The sequence below is a fragment of the Anopheles funestus genome, chromosome X, assembly GCF_943734845.2.
Source record: "Anopheles funestus chromosome X, idAnoFuneDA-416_04, whole genome shotgun sequence".
NCBI classification, from domain to species: Eukaryota; Metazoa; Arthropoda; class Insecta; order Diptera; family Culicidae; genus Anopheles; species Anopheles funestus.
In genome coordinates this window covers 3,330,712-3,353,744 of record NC_064597.1, presented here as the reverse complement: position 1 = coordinate 3,353,744, position 23,033 = coordinate 3,330,712, and the positions used below count along the sequence as shown (strand labels likewise).

General features: G+C 44.5%; 5 protein-coding genes across 9 annotated transcripts; 2 read left to right on the top strand and 3 right to left on the bottom strand.

The window, feature by feature from the left end:
- Positions 1–658: 658 nt before the first annotated feature.
- Positions 659–1,155, bottom strand: LOC125763208 (cecropin-A). The gene is made up of 2 exons (XM_049426072.1): positions 958–1,155; positions 659–873 (listed from the first exon to the last, which is right to left on the bottom strand). The coding sequence occupies exons 1-2, from the start codon at positions 1,147–1,149 to the stop codon at positions 796–798; spliced, it is 270 nt and encodes an 89-aa protein (XP_049282029.1). The 5' UTR covers positions 1,150–1,155; the 3' UTR covers positions 659–795.
- A 1,007-nt stretch (positions 1,156–2,162) lies between these two features.
- On the top strand, positions 2,163–2,868 carry LOC125763215 (cecropin-B). Its single transcript, XM_049426083.1, has 2 exons — positions 2,163–2,400; positions 2,478–2,868. Exons 1-2 carry the CDS (start codon positions 2,296–2,298, stop codon positions 2,553–2,555), a joined length of 183 nt encoding a protein of 60 aa, XP_049282040.1. The 5' UTR covers positions 2,163–2,295; the 3' UTR covers positions 2,556–2,868.
- On the bottom strand, positions 2,439–13,361 carry LOC125763096 (uncharacterized). Of its 4 annotated transcripts, none has more exons than XM_049425938.1 (5): positions 12,918–13,361; positions 4,552–4,685; positions 4,309–4,467; positions 4,084–4,230; positions 2,439–4,016 (listed from the first exon to the last, which is right to left on the bottom strand). In XM_049425938.1, the coding sequence occupies exons 2-5, from the start codon at positions 4,648–4,650 to the stop codon at positions 3,885–3,887; spliced, it is 537 nt and encodes a 178-aa protein (XP_049281895.1). In that variant the 5' UTR covers positions 4,651–4,685; positions 12,918–13,361; the 3' UTR covers positions 2,439–3,884. The 4 variants fall into 4 exon arrangements, with proteins under 4 accessions (XP_049281895.1, XP_049281878.1, XP_049281887.1 ...); XM_049425921.1 differs by having other exon boundaries at positions 4,552–4,668; positions 12,918–13,358; XM_049425930.1 differs by lacking the exon at positions 12,918–13,361 and adding an exon at positions 5,448–6,035 and having other exon boundaries at positions 4,552–4,668.
- Positions 13,362–18,208: 4,847 nt separating this feature from the next.
- Positions 18,209–21,457, top strand: LOC125763010 (uncharacterized). Of its 2 annotated transcripts, XM_049425711.1 has the most exons (3): positions 18,655–19,030; positions 20,841–21,233; positions 21,316–21,457. In XM_049425711.1, the coding sequence occupies exons 1-3, from the start codon at positions 18,884–18,886 to the stop codon at positions 21,421–21,423; spliced, it is 648 nt and encodes a 215-aa protein (XP_049281668.1). In that variant the 5' UTR covers positions 18,655–18,883; the 3' UTR covers positions 21,424–21,457. The 2 variants fall into 2 exon arrangements, with proteins under 2 accessions (XP_049281661.1, XP_049281668.1); XM_049425704.1 differs by having other exon boundaries at positions 18,209–19,030; positions 20,841–21,430.
- A 78-nt stretch (positions 21,458–21,535) lies between these two features.
- Positions 21,536–22,220, bottom strand: LOC125763154 (uncharacterized). Its single transcript, XM_049425991.1, has 2 exons — positions 21,840–22,220; positions 21,536–21,762 (listed from the first exon to the last, which is right to left on the bottom strand). Exons 1-2 carry the CDS (start codon positions 22,149–22,151, stop codon positions 21,667–21,669), a joined length of 408 nt encoding a protein of 135 aa, XP_049281948.1. The 5' UTR covers positions 22,152–22,220; the 3' UTR covers positions 21,536–21,666.
- Between the last annotated feature and the right edge of the window lie 813 nt (positions 22,221–23,033).

Below are 23,033 nucleotides of genomic sequence, written 5' to 3'. Positions count from 1 at the left end.
TATTAAAATTTTCAAGCAAGCTCGATTTGTCCTTCCCTGCCTTCCATTGATTGATCCAAACGAACGATTCAAATTTTGAGAAAGGGAATGTTTGAGAGGTTTTGAGAGGCCGAAAAAACGAAAACACAGCTATAAAGGAGACCCAAAAAGAGTCGGCAAACATTCACCGGTCAGATCGAAAGTAGCTTGACTAGTATGAATACGTTAATCAGTGCTAGTGTGTCGTTTCCTCGGTCGAATGGTGGCCTGTGACAAACAGCAAAGAAAACTAAAAGCCAATACCGTTAGCTGCACTGATCGGTCCGGCAGATACAGATATAACTCTTCGGACGATCCTTCTGACGATGTTGACCTGGTAAGTGATTTGGTGGTTGAGTTTCTTTCGGTTCTAGGTTATCATTCATTGAGACAATTGCTGTGCTCCAGAAAAAAAGGTTTGTCAAGGCTCTTTCAAACAACTACAAAATGGGGTCAAATAGAGTCGGACCAAAAACGTGTGTGTGACGAAATCAAAATCTAACCCAAACTATGCTGTGTGTATGTGTGCGAAGTAGTTGTGAGAGAACAGAGAACGATTGAAGGAGAAGAAGATGTAGTACTTGGCTGTATTTGATGTAAAGGGATGATAGTGAGATGAGTGAAGTGAGAGCTAAGGTGGTTTTGTGATCTGATTAATATGTTAATTTATTAAAGCCATTTTCTTCTCTTATCTTCACAGGATGCGTTCACAGGTAGTCACCATTATCAGAGACGTCGTCTTATGTTCTAAAAAGCATTCGCCTGCACTCTCTCTCTCTAGCCAAGTGCTTTGACACCTGCCACCACCGGTAGAGCCTTCTCGGCCGCCTTGAACACACGTTTGCCGGCTCCTTCCTAGCGGGGCGAAATGTAACAACGTGCAAGGGGTAAGTAATAGGTGGAAGACTTCCCTCACACCAACACCTCATTCATACTTACAATTTTCTTTCCCAGCTTCTTCAAGCGTCCCGCCTCCGTCTGACTACAGAGCAGCAGCACCGCCAGTACGACAAAGATGAAGATCTTGTTGAAGTTCATTGTTGATAACGGTTTTGGTTGTTGGTTGATTGTTTCGTTTGATAGGATGTTGGCTGGTAGAACACACCGAGGTGACTGATGATACCGTTGCATCGATCAGCATGATTTTATATACTCCTCGCGCTCAATGAACTCCACAAAGAGCGTCCAGAGACCGTAAAGACGAAAGGGAATCCCCGGTTTCTACTGACTGCCAAGCGAAGAAAAAACCATCACAAGGGATGCACGTATTTTTGCTTCCGCGCAAAGTCCCCTTTTTGGGGCGAGTGCTCCCGTGTAACGGGGGTTCCCCATTGGTGGAAAAAAGGGTATTTTTCGCATCGTCCTAGGTAAGCAACCGCATCAGGAAGTTCAAAAGGAAAATGACTCAAAAAAAAGGGGAGAAAAAAAACCATCCATATAAAGGGTTCCTTTGTGGGTGGTGAAGATATCAAGATATCAACGCACTTTGAAGAATTTTTGTTACGACATTTATCTTATCGGTGTGCATTGATTGTACAATTCGTTCAGAACCTGAGTGCAGCATGTATCCATGTTTTATTGTTTTCTCTTTACTTGAGACTGAGTTGAAGGTGTAAACACCTTCGTGATATTGTTTTGTTATACTTCAAGAAATTCGAACGACTCTTCACAAATAGACGACTTCTTGAAAAATTCCAATAAAATAAATTTTGTATAAACTATAATATTTTTACCACTCTCAGAATTCTTCCATCGAACAGACCTCAAAAACCGCTAATTAATTCATCCGTTTATCATTCTCGCACTGTATAATTATTCCAGTTCCTTATGTTCTCATTCTTACGCTGCCGGTAATCGGAGATCCGCAAGAAACTAAGAACGGGGAATTCCCGTCCATAAAGACGCAGCGATAGAGGTATTGATCTCGCTGCGATGTTAACATTCGCAGAAGACAAACATGTACGTCCCAGACGAGGCGGGGGCATCAGACATGGGCTGGTAAACAGTTACCATATTCCAAACATCTCGTCCAGACCAATCTGCTCAACCGGCATGTTTAGGTGAAGAATCAGGGAATTCCCCCGGCGGAAAACAAAAACTCGACAGTGCACTTTCGCTGAACGAACCGGATCGCTTTAAATAGCTTTCTCTGAGGCTGTGTGATGCATCAGTTGTGCCTGAGATCTCTCAACGTGTAGTTCGCGAAAAGGGTTCTACTTCTGGATCTTTTTCCCTCGGTACCCCTAACCAAAACAACAACAACAAAACCCAGAAAAGATGAACTTCACAAAACTGTTCATTCTGGTGGCGATCGCTGTGCTGGTGATCGTTGGTGTACAGCCCGCGGATGGTGCTCCCCGTTGGAAGTTTGGCAAGCGGTTGGTAAGAATTTTGCATTTTCATTATTACCGTTAAAGTACAAAAAGCGTAATTGTTCTCATCATTCGCTTTGCTTGCAGGAAAAACTTGGACGTAATGTGTTCCGGGCGGCTAAGAAAGCGCTGCCAGTCATTGCCGGCTATAAAGCCCTTGGCTAGATGAAACTGATCTTCATGAACCCGCTCGCCCCTGCTTCAGAACTATCGCTAGCGATAATGCATTAACGGACGTACACAAGAGGAACCCCCCCACTACTAATGGCATCCATTATCAACATGTTTCACTGATCAACTAGCTCGGTGAATTTATTCGCAAGACTGAGGGTTATCTATATATTGGTTCCATAGTTATAGATGGCTTTAACGACTTACCGTTAAACACTGGCGTATTGTTACGGTCTACTGCTTTACAGTATTTTTATACCTGATTACAAATAAAAACTGGCAAAATGTCTGCATAGATTTCACATCACGCGCCGCTGTCGGGTTCCATTCCGTCCAATAACCTTGGACGGCGTAATAGCTGCCAAATTTTTGGCGAAAAACCGAAATTACAAACCTTCAAGTTCAACGGCATAATAAGACCGCGTATGGTGGCGGCATACATCCGGTGACGAAACCTGGTGCACGAAACCAATGTCAACCTGGTGTGAAATGTTGAAGAAAAACGACCATCAAAAAAAAAGCGCGAATAGCCAACGGTGAATATGCGAGATAGTGAAGATGCGTCAATGTGTCGTTTTTCTGCTGCTTCGATGCCCAGCCATTGCCACCTGAAGGCCCGCTAACCTTGATGCGCGATGGTGGGACCGATCGGTCAACATTTCGACATCGGGGCGTTCGGAGTCGGTGAAATGCAAACATACCGATGCGTTGTGTCTGTGTGTGTTTACTTACGGTCGGAAAGCTTTGTCAGACATTTTTTATTGCGATAGAGGATCATTCAGGTGTGTCCACCTGAGAGATGGAACGGATTGCTCACAAAACAAATCGGGTGCGTCAGTTTTGCGCCACGCTTATCTGTTCGTTGGCAAACCGAATTTGTCTAGCTATGTCTCAGATTACGATCTATCTACACCTAATGACAACACCCAGCTAGAATAGGAGCGCAAAATTAGTTACAAAGAAACCTTCCTTTTTTTCTTACTACCCATGGATGCTTACCGTACCGTCACGTTTTACGCTATATACACATACGCGGCACACCTGCTTTACACTAAACCCTGCGAGTCCCACGAAATGTGTGTTCTAAAGTACCTACCTATCATACTCAGGTCAAGTTCTAGCTAAGCCTATCTTAATTTTAAATGGAAATGGAAGTGTTGGGAAGCTGCTGCTAGGTAGCGTTCTAGCTTCCTATCCACGGCAGAGTTCTCACATGAATAAGGGTTCTCTGTTAGAGCAGGTATTACGCATTCCGATAAGGGACGAGATTGCATCATTATCACAGTGAGGAATGCGTTTGGGGTGTAGTATCGGACGCTCTTCTTACGGCTTCTTCAGATCTGCATTAACCTCCACCGTTAGGTTAACATTGATAGGGCCGGCAGTTTTGTTGCGTGGTGGGAACGCCGAGTTCTTCAGTTCCCGCTTGTAGTCGTCGATGTTGTACTTTGTTTGCTGAGGAAGAATAAAAACAAAGGGTTACGAGTGTTTATACAGCGAAGAATAACCAGCAAGAACTCACGTTCCATGCGTCGTTCCATTCGAGCCGAAACAGTTTCTGAAGACCCCGGTAATTGCGGTTCAGGATGCGTCCCAGCTCTGCTCGTGAGATGCGATATTTTGGTGTTGTACTGGTGGACGGATCAGGTGTAGTAGATGTCGTGCGAGGCTGTGCGAGATAAGGTAGATGACAACGAAGGTCAGGTCAGGGCCTGAAGACTGTACAGTACATTGCAACGCTACTTACATCCGGTGTGGTCGTCGTGAAGGTGTCCGTGAACTCGTTGCTCAGCAGATCGTAGACATTCTTCAGCGTGTAGGTGGTGTCATTGTACTGCTGATAGAGCAACGAACCGATGTGTGTTATCTTGTGAAAGAAGCCCAATCCACGCGGTTGCCTTGAGTGCTGGAAAGGAATAGATTTGTATGGCGAAGAAATTCACACCTCCGCAAAAGCGAACTTCCAAGTACATCCTCAAGGGTCACTTACTGGTTTATGAGCGGGATCCACGTCCGTGCTGAGGGCGCTTGCCGCCAGCAGGAACACCACGAACGCAACCTTACCGGGACTCCACTGCTTGGCAAACATTCTCGATGGTGGATGGCGCTAGAAGTGAGATATAGCTGCATGCAAATATATTGAAGATATTGTATTGTGATTTGATTGCGGTTAGGTTAGGCGCGGCTGATCGATGGAAATCGTGTCGTACGACAACAACACCCGAGATGCCAACAGGAGACTAGAAATTCTGAACCGATGTGAAGTGACGCGCTGAAAACACTGGACGGGCGCACTCTTCAGCGAACGCCACGAACACACTGTCACCGTGACCACTTCCTTCTCTCGCGGATGACATTCGAATTCGACCTTGCTTTTTAGCCGTACCTAGACACTAGGAGTGCTTCCTCGATCCAGTTTTGCTGCTCTTACTGGCACACCGTTGTGTGTGGCTGCAAACCGAACCGGGTGACACCTCTCTTACCCCTGATCCTTGTTTCACGAAGGTCGCCCTAGTTGATGCAGCACCTAGTGGCGAATGGTAACCCGCAGCGAATGGTAAAATGGCTGGGATTTGATTAGGGTATGATTATTTTTTAACAACAACAAAAAAAAAGCCTGTTTTACTACGCGTGCGGGCACCTGCGCATCGTGATGCAATATTTACAAGACGCGCGACCTTGCGAGATATTACAAGAAGTAAAAGTAAAACACACGCTTCAGTCCGGTTCAGGCCAAGGTGGACAGATCCCGCAAGGATCAGACACCAATTCAAAATACACTCACTGGGAAGCACTTTGGGGGGGAATATATAGTAATATACGTTTCCGGAGGAAGTATATGCTAAGCCACTTTCGGGAAGGAGATGTTTGAGCCCCACAACCAACCTGGTGTGTTCTGCACAGTATAAGGAACCAGTACGCGCGTCACTAGCACAGGATAGGTAGTGGTAACGGCCACCTCATTGGCGTGGTGTATCGCTCGAACAGAAATAACTAACTAATGTCTAAGCGCCAGCGGTAAGATGTATCACCGAGATCACCGCCGGGGACTACTGCTAGATGGTGCGTCCTACCGTGCGCATTCGTCGTACCATTACACAGCAGCAGCTGCTGCCGAGAGAAGGGATAGAGGCCACCACCGTTCGCTCGGGTCGATTCACCGCCAGGGCCTGGGCCTGGGGTCCATCCGTCCGTACGCGGGCTGGTACCGTGGAGGTGACAGCGGCGTTTTGGACGGCATCGTGTGCCGTTTAGCCATTGTTGTGGTGTGAAAACTTGAACCAACGAACGTGTGTGCCGGAGATGTGAACGAAGCCGAGTGTAGATTACTACACTACTAATCGGACCCAAGACGGCCATTTCGGCAAGGGTGCTCTGAGGATGTCGACATGCATTTTCGGTGAAGCTGATCGCTGGTATAAAATGTTCAGACATAGTTTATATGCTCCGGTCAGCTGACCGCTGAGCGTGTTTTAGTACTCGACTCGGTTTCACTGAACGGCAAGTAAAACAAGCAGATTAAGCGTGCTTCACCATCCACTATTGACATCGATATTTCAACCCATTACAACAACAGTGTGGGGACCGATCCTCCTTCTTCGAATACGATATCCCCATTGGCCTACTCCTCCCAAGGCTCACTAGATCACGATCTACTCTACCGCATAGCGAAACGGAACGAACGGCAAAACCTGCGTTCGCACCATCCTTGTCTGGTTTGGTTTGTGTTTTTTCTTTTTTCGCCTACCCACAACCATGGCGTAACTTCCCCAACAAACCACGACCTTGACTCGTTTTGTCTTTCACTTAGCTCTTTCCAACCGCTCACCGATGCGTGTGCGGCTGCTCTCGGGGCATCATCTGTACCAGGGGAAGGGTTGTTTACCTGTCAAACTGAATCGGCATCGGGAGGTGGGGAGAGGGAAAGGTTCGTTCACATTGGCCTCACAATGCTTTTATTTCGTACCTTCTTTAGTGTAGTTGTTTTGATTGCTTGCTGTTGCATTTCTGGGGACGTTTTTAAAGAGATGATCAATTGATGGATATGATTAGCTCGTTAGAGATTGACAGATGGTCAGCTTGTAATGTAGCGCTACTACATTGTACTAAGTATTGATGCAGTTGTACTAAAAAAAGCGGCGCGTACTAAATCACTATGGCAGCGTTAAGCGTTAAGAAAACGAGCTAATGCGATTTTTAATGCGGTGACGCCTTCGTGTCCAAGCTCGTTTGCCTACTTGTCGCCTTGTCGGTGTGTGTGTGTGTGGTAGGGAAAATAAAACAGGTTAAACAGACAACGATAAAGGTTACCAGGTTGGCTACAGCATCCCTTCTCCTTTTTGTCCTCTTCTGGGTTGCGAACGTTCACACTGTTTCGTGGATACTACTCGGCAGCGTAGGCCGTGCAGTAAGCCGACGAAAAACGCTATATTCTATTGATTTTTATTGAACTGCCGCAAGGTAGTGCTGTGGTACAGCCGGCAAAACCAAATCCATTCGTAATAGCCTTCTTTCTGATGGCAATCTACACCATTTTCTTATGCCCTCGTGTGCAAGTCAACTCTCCCCATTAAGCGGTGTACGTTTCATGAGCTTTGTTTTTGCTTACCGATCTTAGTCAAAGCGGGTAATAAATCATACCATTACCATGGTACGGCGTCATGGCTTAAGGTGTCGTGCGCTAAAAGGTGGTGGGTTTTTATTTTTTAAACTTGAAAAAGGCGAACTTTCCTTGACGAGAAGCTAACAATGCAAGCGTGTAAAAGAGTGCCAAATCGACACTCGGAAATGCCCTTCATCCGGGGTAGAGGCATTTTATGTTATGGTGGATTATTTCTACATTTCGTTCCGACGCGCGAAGGTGAAGGTCATCATCATTGGAACATTCGTGGACGTGCTTTGTACAGCAAAGTAGCCAAAATAGATCAAACTAGTTCGGTATTGAGAAGAAACAGTCTGTTTACGTATAAGGAAATTAAAAGCAACAGACCAAAGGGTACAGAGTTCTAGCTCTTCAACGTCGTCCAAAATGACAGAGTGGTTTGCATATAGCTGTGGAGTGAGTCTCGTTAGCATAGGTAATGCTTCCACGGTTCGATAGGAAGTAGCATTTCCTCGCAGTTGCGTGTTGCGGTACGCACAAAACAATACAATCAACCGCATAATCACACAATCATTGCCCTTCGGTGCGTTCTAAGTGTTTTTAGAGACTTCCACCATTGTACGTCTATCCGGAGCCGGATGAGATGAGTACGCTGCTACTGAGCTGATGATGTGTATCTGTAAACGGCTACGATCGTTTGCTGGCAATTTCCGCCATAATCAATGCAGTTTTGATTGTTTACATCTAAACAAAAGGGGTATCTGGACATGAATTCACCGCTTACGATGATAGTGGTCATAACGGTACGAGGCAGATGTAATCGTCCATGTCCATAGAATGCTGGAGGGTACTGCAACGTTGCGACGTTACCGAACCGTCTACACGACCAGACGCATGTATCAGCCGCTTGCAAGCAACACGGCACTGCGCAATGTGAAGGTTTCGCATGAGATACAGTTTGTGCGTGAAACACGCTTAAAAAAACCCCCCCGACGAACCAGGAAAAAACAAACACCAACGAAAAACCTAATAGAATGGTACAAGCAATAACATTTATTCGTCAAAATGTGTTTATCTTACAAATCTACGTGAGTGTAAACAGCTCAAACTTACTTAACCATACCCAAGAATTACGGCGGTGCCCACCTAATGCTTAGGCATCTTGCCCATCGTCACGCAGCGCCGTCCATTGTAAACCTTGCCCGCCGGGCAATCGGGCATTTTGAGGTTATGTGGATTGATTGGTGCAACCGGTGCGCTCGATTCGCGCTCCTGCTTCTTGTGATCGCGGGCCAACTTACGGTCAACGCGCTTCTGCTCCTGCTCCATTTTAATCTCCTTCGAACGGGCCCGTACCTTCTGCACTGCCTGATCGACACGTTGCCGCAGGGTGCTGCTGGCAGATTTGGTTGTGCTCACTGTCGTCTTCTTGGTGATGAAGGAACGTCCCGTGACGAGGTGACTCTCGAAAAGATGCGCCTTCTGGGGACGTCCACTCGCAACGGACTGCATGGCGATTTGTTCGGCTGAGTTCCCTTCGGTGTGGGTGGATTTATGGACACGTCTTAATCGGGAGCTGGAACTGCTCACTCTAGACACGGGACTAGCAGTGGAGGATTCTGCGATGAACAGCACCAGCAGTACGGTTAGCAGGCTCACCATCTTCCACAGAAGAACGTTACGTTTTGGCGCCATATTGTTTTCACACGAAGTGCTCTGAATGATGTACTTTGATTGATGACTTGCTGCTGGGTACTCGAATAGTCAATAAACACAAAACACTATTATGGGGAATAATTCTACCAAAAAACCCATACAATGGTCACCGACTGGCTACGGAGCGTTTTGTGGCAGTGAAAGTCTTGAAACCTGTCTCACGGTTGGCTTGCAACTGAGGCAGGATCTGACGTGGTCCGCTTGTTTTTGGCGCTTGGAAGTAACGCTCCACACTAGCTGCATCCAGGACACCCCAACACTATCTTGCTGCTCTGTCAAGCGTTCGCGGCTTGGTGCAATTTCCTTGCTTCTCGCACGCTTTTCAACAAAAAAAAAAACAACCACACATGGGGAGGGTAAAACCGTTCCCATGAAAGCACCCAAAAGCGAACAGCAAAGATCTTAAACTGGTTAAAACCCAGTTGAAGCTGGGTTGCGAATCTTGTCGCTTCCTTTTTGTTTTTTTATTTTTCGTTTTCCCTTTTCAGCAGCCCCCACTTTGGGAGAATGCCTATCCACTATCCACCGGTCTAGGACATCGCGGTGCGCCATAAATAGACCTTGAAGCAGCAGACCATACCCCAGCAGAACCTATTGTAGAGCGAATAATATCACCTTGCTCCAGAAGCTTGGACAGTACGGAAAAAAACGTTCCGCGTGATCGTAGTTGCACCCGGCACACAGTTGCGTAACAGTCTCCCCACCCCTTGCGGCAGGAATTGGAACTACGAAGAGTGGCCTTGGTTGGGGGGAAGCTGCTGTACAAACGGGGACGGAATGAGTGGGTTTTTGCCACCTACTGTACCTTGAGGTCACCCATCATTAAATGCACCAATGCGCAAGGCCACTGACCCTTAAAGGAGAAGTGTCAAAGTGCGCATCATCTCACCTATCTGCGTGTGCCGATGTATACAATCTAGCGACTCGAGCGTATCTAGCGCATCTCCATAAGGGACACGATGGTGCATACAAAATTACAGTCATTTTGTTCTCATCATTAACATCATCTCGCGAACACTGCTGACTGAGGGAGGTACGGATTAAATGTTAAGCAATGTGTGACAGAGCAGACATACACAGCCATACACAATTGTGGTGATTTGTGTGTGAGAAGTCGGCTCTAGTGTCAACTGTTCTCACCCACGGCTGGGAATAATTAAGTTTTGTTGTTGTTGTGAACCGTACCATTGTGCGCTTGAAGCCGACTTCTTCGATGACAGTTCAGATTAGTACTGCACAGTGGTACGGTACGCTTCCATTTAGTATGCAGCATATAGTAAACATTCGGACTAGCTTAAGCACGTTGCGTGCCCTCAATTGACCGTTGCTGATTGCTATTTATCGTCAGCATCACGCTGCTAATGGTGACCTTTGACAGCTGCTGAAAGGGTACCCATTAGCCTCATCCAAAACCAGACAAAATGGCCGATGTTCGAACGATGCTTCAGCAGTCCCGGGCACACCATAACTCCGCCAACCGAATCGATTACAAACGGTCAAACACACGCTTCGACAACAAAAAAAAGTTGAACCGTGGCCACGGTCCAGCCAGGCCACAGGATAGGTTCGTTCGAACGCAATTGCTCAACGTGCTCGTTAAGAGTGGCGCGTCACTTTATAGGCTCCTTGCGGGTACCGCTTTGTGGTTTCGTGGTTGTGCGGTTGCGAAAAACATTATAAGCTGCCCGACGCAAGGTTTCGTTGGACAATAAATGAAAGAAGCGCACGAAAAACGCGCGTGAAGCGAACAAGATGGACCACTTCTTTGGAAAAATTTGCAATCTTGTCCCGAACCTGAACAGTCGCGCGGTACTACTCGCAAAACGGTGACAAAACTCTCATCTATAAATAGTTTTTTTTTGGCAAATTGCAAATCGATTGCTGAAGCAATACGGGACGGCGAATTTTTTTCTGGCAAGGGAATGTGTTCCTTTCGGAAATTTTAGCTTTTGCTTTCGATTCTTTCCCCCATTATGATGGTAGGGAATTATTTAATGATGCAAGTAAACATTTTACAATCTTAACCCGGGGGATGTAGAGAAGGAAGAGCGCCACTGAACGCGAAAGGAAATTTGGAATTGAGTTCACGAAACTAAATCAACAGCGCAGAGGGAAAGACCAAAACAAAAACCAAAAGAAAAAAAGGCATCAACCGACTGACCAAGTGACCAAGTAACGAACCCGAGTAACGTTGCCCGAGCGTGAAAATGCATACAACACACTTAACCCCGAAAGCCGAACGACGGCTGCGTGAAAGTGAGAGTGAATTGTTGCCGTACGAGCCCGCCGCCGTAGCAGAGGGAAGCGAATGAGAAAAGAAACCCCCCTGGAGCAACCGAACGGTGAAGCACACTCCAATGCCCCTTCTTGTTTGCTTGTTTATTATTCGTTTTTTTTTATTACAATCGCTTTTATCGTATGTGGGGTCTTTAAGTTGTGCACCCTTTTACGTATTTAGAGCGGGTTAGATTTAGGCGTATATCTAAATAAGAAAAAAAATCAAACAAGGAATTTTATACTAGGCCAACGTTGTGCTAATCCGTGCATTAATCTTGAAAGGTTGCGAAAATGATTTTTTTTCCTTTCCTCGAGAAGGCACGATCTAACCCAATCAGGAACGTTAAAAATATTCGTGATGAGGTAAGCCCACTGTGCGCTAGTAGTTTAGTAGCTTTTTTTTTTTACTTTGACAGTTGAAAATGTCGATCGAAGGAAACAATCAATATGTGACGTAAAGGGTGATTGTTGATGTTTGTTTTTTTTTGTTTTGCAGGAGGAAGTTTCTTCATCATCCTAATTTACATACTAAACGATACTTAGTACATCACTTCTTTCTCTCCCTTTTTAGCACTCTTTCGCCGTTTGTTTTTTTCTCTCTCTTTGTTTCGCTTTGATTGCGTTTTCTTCCTCGCTTTGCAGTAAACAAAAGTCTCTCTTTACCGTGTCCTTCACGGCGTGGCGGTACGGTGAATAAATTGACATAATTGGATTAATAGATGTTTTCAATGACCACCTTCCTTCCCCCGCTCCACCCCTGCACATTTCCACCCAAAAAAAATTTCTCACCGTCCTCGATCTGTCCGTTTCATCGTATGCAATTAAATCACCCCATCACTTCACGTAACAGACACTGACACTGACTACCGTATGTGTTTGATTAGTTTGACAGGCGTGTCGCACTTCGCCTCATGTGCCTTATGGGGTTTATGATGCGTGCCGTCTTCATACCGAGCCCTTTAGCCTTTTACAGGTTGATTTGTTTTTCCATTTTTTTTTGTTTGAAATTCCAAAGGTTGATTGGGGTTCTCGCGTAGCAATAGATCACCAGGGTTGTCAAATCGGTTCGAACTTGATCTTGAGCACCCGTGCGCCATATTGGTTTCACAAAACCGGCGCCGGGCCCGTTACGATTGATTTCTCCAGTTGATTGTACGGAATGTACTTCCCCATGTGCTAGAACTTCATCGTCGATGAATAGCGTTAGGAAAAGCCTAATGTTGAAAGTCGCGAGCACACCTCAGTCGGCCTAGTTTGGGGATCGAATTCCTAGGAGTCGAATGAAGCAATCGCGTGATCGGCGTTCGAGCAACACAGCACGACCACGTTTGATGGATTTCTTTTTCGGGTGTTTTATCCGATTGCGCAATGCTTGCGGCCAGTCCAGACGGGTTGAATTTTAACTTGCCGCCGAAAATGTGTGGAGCGTTCCAGGCAGTTCATCTTCAATTCCAGCCGCATCAGGTTGGACCTTATCGAGGTAAGGATGATTTACATATTCACGAGCGTATGTATTTTGGTTTCACACTCACGGACCTGCTCATGTATCATGCCACATACGTCCCCTATGGGTCAAGTTTTGTCACACAATGAAAAAAAAGAAAAACCGAGCTCCGGCATCATCTGGAAGACCTTGCAGGTTATGCATATAATCTCAGCGGTCTACGAACGGTCAAGGTGGACGAGACTAAACCGGATCCCAGCAGGCACCGGAATGACAACACTAGCGAACCTCTGGAATGTTAACGCCTTGTGCATACCTTGACGCTTGTACTTGCTGCTCGCGATGTTAAACCAGGACCCAGCCGAGAAGCGTACACCAGGCGACACCAGGCACCATCAGCAGCAGCACATTCTGGGACACGAATCGTCCACCAATTACAGCCACAAATCGCGTCTCATCCACCACTAGAAGCACAATTTCCACTCGATTTCTGGACACTGTTCACACGCGGAGGTACACCAGTTTTTGGTGTGATTGTCGCGCACCCTAAAATAAGTAACCCCCCGAAAAAACCAAAAAGTAAAACCCCGTAAAACGGAGAGTACGCACTCTAGAGCGTGGCAGACGCGCGCGTACGTTCGCAAACGGATTAAGTTTGATAGTGCAATTGCAGACGGAGCAAGACGGTACAACAACCAACAACAAACAAACCCCAAACGGCACCTTCACACGGGGCTAGCGGGCGCTTCAAGCATATGCGCGCGGTTGCGTTGCCCGCGCATTGCACACCGGCGTATTGGCTCGCGTGTGCGTATCGATGAATGGTCGGCATCGCAGCATGGTCGTTGCAGTGTGTTTGTATGCGTGCGGTTTTTTTTATTTGTTAACCCCCTTCTTCTTTTTTTTCCATGTATGTCGCTCGCTCTATCGCCCTAGCACCCGTTTGAAACGTTGGGCTATAATATTGCGTGCGATCACGCTGTCTCTATCTCCCTTGCACAATGCAATTCCTTTGGCGCGTGCTGTAAGCTCCTTCCTAGTTACCTTTTTTGTAAACTCCACCCCCACCCCACTGGAGTAGTGGGAGAGAGAATCATCCACTAAGAACATGTTTGTTTGCTTGATGTTCCCACCAAACTTTTCCATCGCTGCAAGCAAACATTGCATGAATGTATAAGTTATCATTGATGAGATTTATCTCCATTTAATTTACATTTTTTTTTTAATAAGGAATAACTGGCTTTACAAAACAATTTTTAAAATTTTGCTAAATTACTCAAAAAAAGGCAAGGCCTTATAGCCTTATGAAATTTTCAACTTTTTTTCTAATTTTTAATTTTTTTTCTAATTTTTTATTCTTTTTTTAATTTAAAACATTATTTGAGTGAAAACAAACACATTGCAACCAATTGGCATTAAAATAAAACAATTTTAATTTTTTTGCAAAATTTCTCAAAAAAAATCATAAGGGGTAAGCCTTATGAATTTTTCGAGTGAAATTATTTTGAAATTTTTTTTTTCGATTTTTTATTATTTATCTTATTTGTAGCATTATTTAAGTGAAAAGAAACCTATTGCAACAAATTCCCATTAAAATATATCACATTTATCAATTTTGCTACACTGCTCAAAAATGTGGAAAATTTAACATTTTCTCAAACAGGGTGAGGAACTTGATTCCTTCAATAACTTCTGACACAGGCATCTGAGGGCATGGCCGTCCAAGAAGAAAATGTAGCCATTGGTGCCATCTATCGACCACAAGTTAAAGATTGGCGATCCGTTGGATACCGACCGAGTTATAGGCAAAATTTGATTCAAAAATGAGCAAAATTTTCATTTTTCTTCAAGTTTTTGTATTTGTTATTATTTTTTCTCTTTTTTTTATTTAAAGCATTAAATGAGTGAAAAGAAACTTATTGTAACCCATTGGCATTAAAATAAATCAATTTAATTTTTTTTGCAAAATTTCCCAAAAAAATCATAAGGGGTAAGCCTTATGAAATTTTCGAGTTGAAATTTTTTTTGAAATTTTTTTCTGATTTTTCCTTTTTTATTTTAATTTAAAGCATTATTTGAGTGAAAATTAACCTATTGCAACAAATCCGCACTAAAATATATCACATTCAAAAATTTTGCTAAATTGCTAAAAAAAAGCTAAGGCAAGGCACCGGATCCACCTGACAAGACCGGGTATCAAATCCGATCTATACAGTCACCCCCTGGCAAGGACTAACTATCCGACTACACGGTAAAAACAAGTCTATTAAGCAAGAAATAGGCGGCATGACCTTAGAGTCATAAGGTCAAGAAGAAGAAGAAAAAGAAAAAGAAACAGAAGATTAAATGCTTTAGTAATGCAAAACGGAACAGAAATTGAAATAAAAAAATTGACACCTTTTTCTATTGTGTAAGATGATGCCAATGAACTATGTACAAACATTGCATACTTGTAGGCGAATACAATAGGCGTAGGCTTTTAAGCGACTCAAATGAAGCTTTTAATCTTGTTGCAAAAGTGCTTTTAAGCGAGGAATTGAATCAAATGCAACTGACGAACCTTTTGCAAAGAACAGCAAAACCCGTTTAAAAGTTAAGAGAAGAGAATAAATTTAACAGAAATTATGAAACTGTAAGAAAATTTGGAAAAAGTAAAACAAAATATTTCCACCTTTTTATTTTGAATAAAATAGTTAATATTAACATAAAGTGTACTATCGCATCTCATTTGTTGCACGTACGATCGTCATTTAATGAAAAATATCCGTACAACAAGGCTTTTACTATAAAAGTTATAAAACAACAAAAATGGGACATGGGAATGGGACAAGGAATGGGAAACCTATAACCTATAATCAAAAGTTGATTAGTTATCACATTTATAAAAAAAAATAAAATAACACAAAAATAAAAATAACAAAAAAATAATAAACATAACAAAAAAAAGTTATGAATAAAACTGATTAAAATGTATAAACTATTTTGAAAGGTAAAAACAATTAATGTTATTTTATATATAACACAAGAAATTTAATGTAACGTTCGATGGCTACTGTTACCAACCATCACGTCGCTGTGCTAAAAGGCAGCTAATAACTACCTTTAGACCTTAATTTACCTTTAGGCTTCTCAACTATTTCAAGGATAGTTTCACTAAATGACAATTTAATTCATTTCTTCGTGTCACATCACTCATCAACATGGCGCCAAACGGGATGCCGAACACTTGCGTGTGAAGCTGCCATTTTGTTGTGATGAATTAAAAAAAACGCACACACACACACAGATTTTCGGCAACTCAGCTATTATTATTGGTTTTCGGTTGAAAATTTATGAGGTGAGCCGAAGAGCTGCAAAATTTAGCGCGCGCAACTGAAAGGAAGAAGTTGAAGGAAAAAGCGCGCAACTACACACACACAAAACCCTCTGCGACCTGTCAGATCGCCCATTATGGGCATAGTAATTTATTTTTCAATTTCACTTCGATTAAACCGGTTTTCTTTTTGTGGGTGGGGGAAAGGGAGGGGGGGGGGGGGGGTGAGAGAGGTCAGAGGACGTTTCGTAAAGCAAACTCGTTCGAATTGGATTTGCGGTCTTGTATCAAATATGATGAACAGAAGTTAAGCCGTGTCAAATCGAATAAAGTCATACCAGGTGCAGCTTACCGTGTACGCCTTATCGTCTAATCTGATACGATGGATGAATGAAGCGCCACTGGACCAAGGCCATCGTAACGCCCGCATCGGTTTGTGGTATGGCAACAAAAGAAAAATAAAAGAAGCTACAATAAACATATTCAAGCGGAAAAAACAACTCTTACTGGATGTGTTACAGGTGGTAATAATAATCGAAATCGTGATCGATCGGCTGCAATGGGTATACCAAACCGTAATGTCGTGCAGATCGGAGGAAGTATTACGCGACACGGCAAGGGGCTTTTTGTTGTTTTTATTATTCCTTCCATATGAACGCGTTGATACCGTGACCCTAGCGTGGCGCTGTTAATGACAGATTCGACCGATCATTTGACCCAGGCTAATGGATGCCTGAGGTCTACACTTTTGTTTCTCGGGCGCGTGTGCGTGTGTGTGTCGAACAGCATCGAACCGCACCATCGCGTTATGCTGTAATGGAAGCGCACATTGTGCAACACGTGTACACGACCCACCCACTCCGCTCCACTTCCATCCTTCCCCAAAAAAAACCCCGATGTGCAATAGGAAGCGCGATTTGGATGAAGGGCTTTCTTTGCGTGATTTGCAACTTACCTTTACCCGCCCGCGCACTCGTGATTGAATCGAGAAAGAGAGAAAACCCGCAGCAAATTCATTCTTCAATCTCCATTTCGTTCGTAAACGGGTGTAAATCGCCCCTAAACACGCGTTCTCAGGCTTGTGCAACTTTCATATTACCCTTCGTTCCAGAAGCGAAAGCGTGGAAAAATAACGCATGCGGAAGAATTGAATAAGACGGGGTAAAGGGGTAGGGGGTGAGGGGAAAGGCGGAAGCTACAGGATGGAGGGTGAGGGTGTTTGGAATTTGTTTTAGTTAAAAATGGTTTCTTTTCGCAAACGCTGTGTTGTGTGTACTATTTCACCCGGGTTCGTCGCTTATTTGCATTATTGAGTCTTTCGTTCGATTTTGTATGCTTGTGCATACATTCAGGCGCAAGCGTGTCAAGCAAACAGGAACGCTTGGTATCGGTTTTCGGTTTTTCTTTTCCATGTCCATAAACGTCAAGTTCACAACGGACCAACTCAAAAATGCTAAGGATTCGCTACGGAAAGCACCTTTTCGTGTTACCCCTTCGTTCCGATGGTGGTACGCAAACATAGATCCGGTGCGCGTCTTCTCGGTGTCCCGACGGTACCGACGGTCCGGTATTATTGCCAGCATCGATTACACGATGCGGGGTCACATTGTTGTTGCTTTTTTTTATTATTCCCACCCATCCATCCATCCATAAGCTAATGTGCGGTGTTCGCGTGTTGTGCTGCGGTTGCTTTCTTAGCGATTACGCTTCCTCCAAAAACGTGCACGAACACAGCAAACGCTGCAAACGCGAACAGCGGTGAGATAACCGTCCGAAATTGCACGTGTTGTCTACCTTCCACACAGACACACACACACAGCAGTCACTTTCTCCTTACGGTTCAACAGTTGAACCCTTTATCAGTGCGTTTTTGGCGGGCCAGAACCGAAGGTGCAAGTGGAGCATGACACGAAACGCTACCGAATGCTTTTGCCGCGCCATGTCAAGGAGGATCAGGTCGCTGCGCATAAAGGGCAAAGGATGCTTTACACTAGCAACCTGCATGTCCAGTGGTTCGGCTTAATGCCACGCTGACAACTCATCAACAGGCACTTGAAACAACGCCCATAATATAATCTCTGACCCCGGGAGCGAAAGATCTCGTTTTCCGGATCGGTGTTGGAAGGTCGTTAAATGTCAGCGATGAAGATGCAGACCTTGGAGAATAGGGAACCACCAACAGATTATTTTATTCTAAGCTTGTTCTGGAATGCAGTTTGTGGGACTTCTCCAAGCCCTAAAGGGTTATACCCAATAAGATACGATCGATCGATCGTACGGTATCGATCGAATCAGTGATGCTGGGGCAAAAGCGACCGAAAGACAGATTAAAAAGCTCATTAAAAACCAAAAGGAAGAAAAAAAAATCAATAAAAAAACAAACTCATTCTCTCACCCACCGATGGAACATAGTTTGCTTTGCTATTGTGATTCACAGCCATTGGTTTCAATGGTACGTTTGTTTCCCCCCCCCCCCCCAAACGTAGGCATAATCTTGGCTGTGTGTACCCTTAATAACACGCATATGCATTTACAACCAACCAGAGCAGGAGAGAAAGTGACGAAATTCGAACGAAGGAAAGGAAAAGACAACAGAGAGAAGAGGAGAAGGAAATTTAAAAAAAAGCAAGCGAGTCAACAGCAGCAAGTGGTGGCGTAGCGTACGAGATGGGACAAAAGGAGCAGAAGAAACAGGGCCCAACCGGGCGCAAAACAGCCGTCAACTGAACCGTGCGCAGGCCGGTACCATTTGTGGGCGAATTGCCGAACCGTACGCATGTTGCGGCGCATCACTCGTGCGGCCATCATTGCTCAATGAGCCGGAAGGACGCAAACGATCGTACGTAACGTGTGGAAACAGGGAGCGTTCTTTAATCTGGTGCTAGTGTGGTGTTTTTTCTAGGGCTGGGTTGTAGTATGTGCACGGCAGTATTTACTGGGTCGGGTACTTTCCTAGCGTTAGGAAGTTCATGAGTATGGCAGCATGGTGTAGAACGGTGCGGTGCGTTGTGCTGTGGTGTTGTGGGCTGATCCTGGTATGTCCGCTCCAAGCGGCACCAATTGAACCACTGACGGTGGAGGAGGTGAACAGTTCACTAGATCCGGTACAGTGGAAGGTGAGTTGACAGCTGAACATGACCGGAAGTGGTCGAAAGTGAAGTAATTTGAGGTTAGGAATTTATTGGAAAGTGATCTTCAGCAATCAAATCTTACATCCTGCTACACATCTACTGGCGATGAAACAAACGAACAAAGCCCAATCAATTTTGCCGTGCCATCTTCAAGAAAAGTCCTAAGAGGAGTCCTACAATAAGAAGAAGAGTTAATAAAAAAATAATAATAACTCCCCAACGAGTTCGTGCACGTGTGCTTGAGCAATACCCAACAACGAAGACCCTAATGTGCATCAGTAAGCGCGCCAATTGTGATGTCAGTGAAAGTACTAATTGCAGCAACAGAAATTGCCAGAATTCCCTTCCCAATGGCATGTGTTTTGTTTACATGCGCGGCTCGATTATGCATCACAATGCGGTTTTTTTTTGTTACTGCCACAGCTTACCAAATGGTTACGATTTTACACTTGTTTGATGTCTTTCCCATGGCTCCCATTGCCCCCCCCCCCCCCCCCCCCCCCCCCAGCTGGAGGGCGTTACTCGTGTATAGCGCAATCGATACGATGAAGTTGGGGGTTTTTCTTTCACGCAAGAATTTCACGCACCCGTTCTGGTACGTTAGACTTTTTGCGCGATGTCATCGTTTCGGGGACGATTTTGTACACGCGACGTCTAGTACAAATCATTCCTTTCACTGCCCACAACGGGTGGGACTGGTAGAAAATAAGGATAGCTTTTGTGTACGACGGACAAACCGATAATAGACATCCGCGTTACGTAGTGCACTATTAACAAAAAAACCTTTTTTATATAAATACGGTGAGCTAATTGAGCAAGCGGAAAGAGGTGAAAAATAAAATTAATTTTGTTCGAAAACACGCTTGCACCGGCACCCCGATGAGGAGTAACAAAATAACCCCCCAAAAAAAAAGAAAAGACGAAAAAATGTGAGATGAAGAAAAGATGAAATACCGGACGCCCTCACGACAAATCCATTCACTTGTCAAACGGTGCGGACGATCATGGTCGATTGTTTGGTAACGCACCGTCCACGGATAGATGCGTCAGCCTACGGTACGCAGACGCCTCACTATCAATCAAAAACTCTTCGTGCGTCGCTGCAAGGAAGATAAACGGCTGGACCAGACCAAGCAAAAGCCACACTTCGCAGTGAGGTCAAATAGCACAGCATCGTCAAGAAACGAAAGAAGAAAAAAAATGCAAAAGCAAAGGTTCCATGATGAATGTGTCATTTTGTTTGTGCCGCTCCAAGGAAAGGAAGGTGCGTGGTGGAGTTAAATTAGTGATAGAGTAGTATGCGCAACACGTCGAACATACATGCATATTATCAAAAGCGTAAAATCTACATCTACGTGAAGGAAGCCCATTTTTGAGCAATTTTGTTTTTTTTTTTTAACATCCCGGACGCAATATGACCATTTGTGGAGCCACGCCATCGATGTGCGTGCATAAAAACAAAAAGAAATTGTACCTTAATGCTACGCTTTGTATTGTAGTTGATGCAAGATACAAGATTGTCTAGTGGACTTTCGTCAGTTTGGCACAGAGTTAGCTCACACAAGGTGTTATCACTTTCGAGCAAAATAACTTTCAAGCTTAATCTCTGCTTGTTCCCAACATCCATTTTCCACTATTCCCAGGAAGTCATTGAAGGTTGATACTGTAGTTGATGGACTTCAAGATTTTCTTGAGGACTTTCGTCACTCCACCCTAGAGTTAATTTGATCCAGGTGTTATCAGATTCAAGCTTAATCTCTGCTTGTTCTCAACATCGTTTCATCACTATTCCCAGGAAGCCATCGGTGAGGATGTGTACCGGACCAAGCGCAAGTACCGACCGGAGGAATGGGCCGCAGCTAACGCCATCTTGGATTTGTTGGAGCAGCTTAAGAATATTCGGAATGCGTCCGTGCGTCGGAACTTGCCACCATCAACAACAACGACAACTTCAACAACATCAACAACATCGACAACAACAACCACAACAACAACAACTCCACCACCTATTATAACTCCAGTGCCACACATTAGAGCACGTGCGGACAGAAGCTCGCGTCAGGATGAGGATGAGATACCGCAGTTCAATCCGGATGGTACGATCATGCTACAACTTCCTGGTAAGCTGTTCGGTAATGCGACCAACTTTGTACTGGCGGCGGCCAAGCTGTTTGGAGACTTTCTCACGGTAAGTTTTGATGATTTTACACGCACTGAGAACTTTAAGACCAAACTAACTCCAATGTCTTTAAAATCCCGATCACTTCCAGAACACCGCAATACGTACGGCCAGATTTATGAAGCTATTCCAACCGATTGCGGGTCGCCATTTGTTCATTCAAATACCGACACCGAGTCCGTCCGGTGTAGATAACTGAGGTGCTGGGAAATGTTGGTGCGGAATTTCCCTGATGTCGCTCACCCGTATGGGGATCAGCCTTTACCGGATGTAGCTCTATCGTAACACGACACGAAGATTTTTTTTTTGCTTTGTTGTTGTTGAAGGAAGCAGATAAATTATTTAATTCTAGACTAATAACAATGTAACGCGTAAATAAATTATTACAAATTTCACACGTGGAACCCGTGCTGGGTGGTTCCGCGGTCGAACAGGCACAACTTTATACGTCCAGCTCCTTCGGGATGTCAATCATCAGATGGTATCCGAACACGGGTTGAAAGAATCGTACCACCTGCGCAATTCGTACGGAGGCACGCTGAAAAAATGGGGCGTTGGATCCGATCGTTTAGTGATGAAGAATTTACCTCCAGAGTAAGGAGAACCCTTACTTACCGTGATAAAGTCACCGATAAAGTTGCGCAAACGAAACGTCAGATTAGCGGTGGATGAAAACAGATCATTCGGTAGATCGAGATTTACTTGATTGCGATTAAAGGTCGGTATTTCATCATCGGATGTGTTCACTTCGTTGTGGATGGGATTGATTGATGTAGTGGTGGTTGGTGGTTCCATCTCCGTCGTGACATCTTCCGCTGTTTCGGATGCTTCACTAGCGTTCTCTGTAGGTAGGCTTCCAGTCGGTAACGAGCTGGTGAGTTGTAGCACCAGCACGATCACCATTTGTACAGTCCAGAACAGCTTCATCGTGGTGCTTTATCGCAGGAATAATTCTACCGAGCAATCCAATCGAATCGAGGGACACAAACAGACTGGTTAGAAGTTTCGCTGTTCGCGATTCCGCACACAAAAAAACCCACTTGTCCAGCAAAGGTGCAAGGTGCATTTAGAACGAGAACGGTGTGCATATAATTCTGTTGCATTTTGCTCGGCGAACGGCGGTCCGTAAGACAGTGCTTTGCACAGTGTCGAGGTCGCCTGCTTCCGAACGAATGTAAGCGTTAGATGCATTCCAGCGTCGTCGTGGACACAAGGGAAGGTGACTCATGTTACGATGAGATGTATTGCTTCGCACCAAAGGGAGGAAAAAAGTGTCCAATTGGGAGAAACCAAGAAAGAAAAAAAAAACTACATTTCATTGAGAAAAATACGTACTTCTGTAGTAGCTTACCGTGGGAACATGAACCTATACTGACCCTGCGTTTTAAATTATGCAATCAACAACTAACAGCAAACGACGAAAAACCCTTTCTATTTCGTTTAATTTCACGAAGGATGCTAACCAATTTGTCACACACACATACACGGTAGGTGAAGCATTCAAAGATGGAGCAGAAGAATTTCTTTGTTGCGGTTTGTTATACTACTGTAACAAATTCCCGATTCGAAACGCTATTTGATACGCATTTTTTAAAACGCACTTTTAAATCGCTTACACAGCACTCTTTGTAGGACTTTGAGAACATTGCTGCTAATTAAGTAGCTTTTTTTTCTTTAAGGTAAAAATTACAAAAAAAAATTGAATATGTGCGTGCAAGGGTGCGTAAGTGAGCGGAAGAAGAAAACAAAAAAACATTCATAAAGGATCAACTTCATTAGTTGTGGTGAATGAGACGATTTACGCACTAA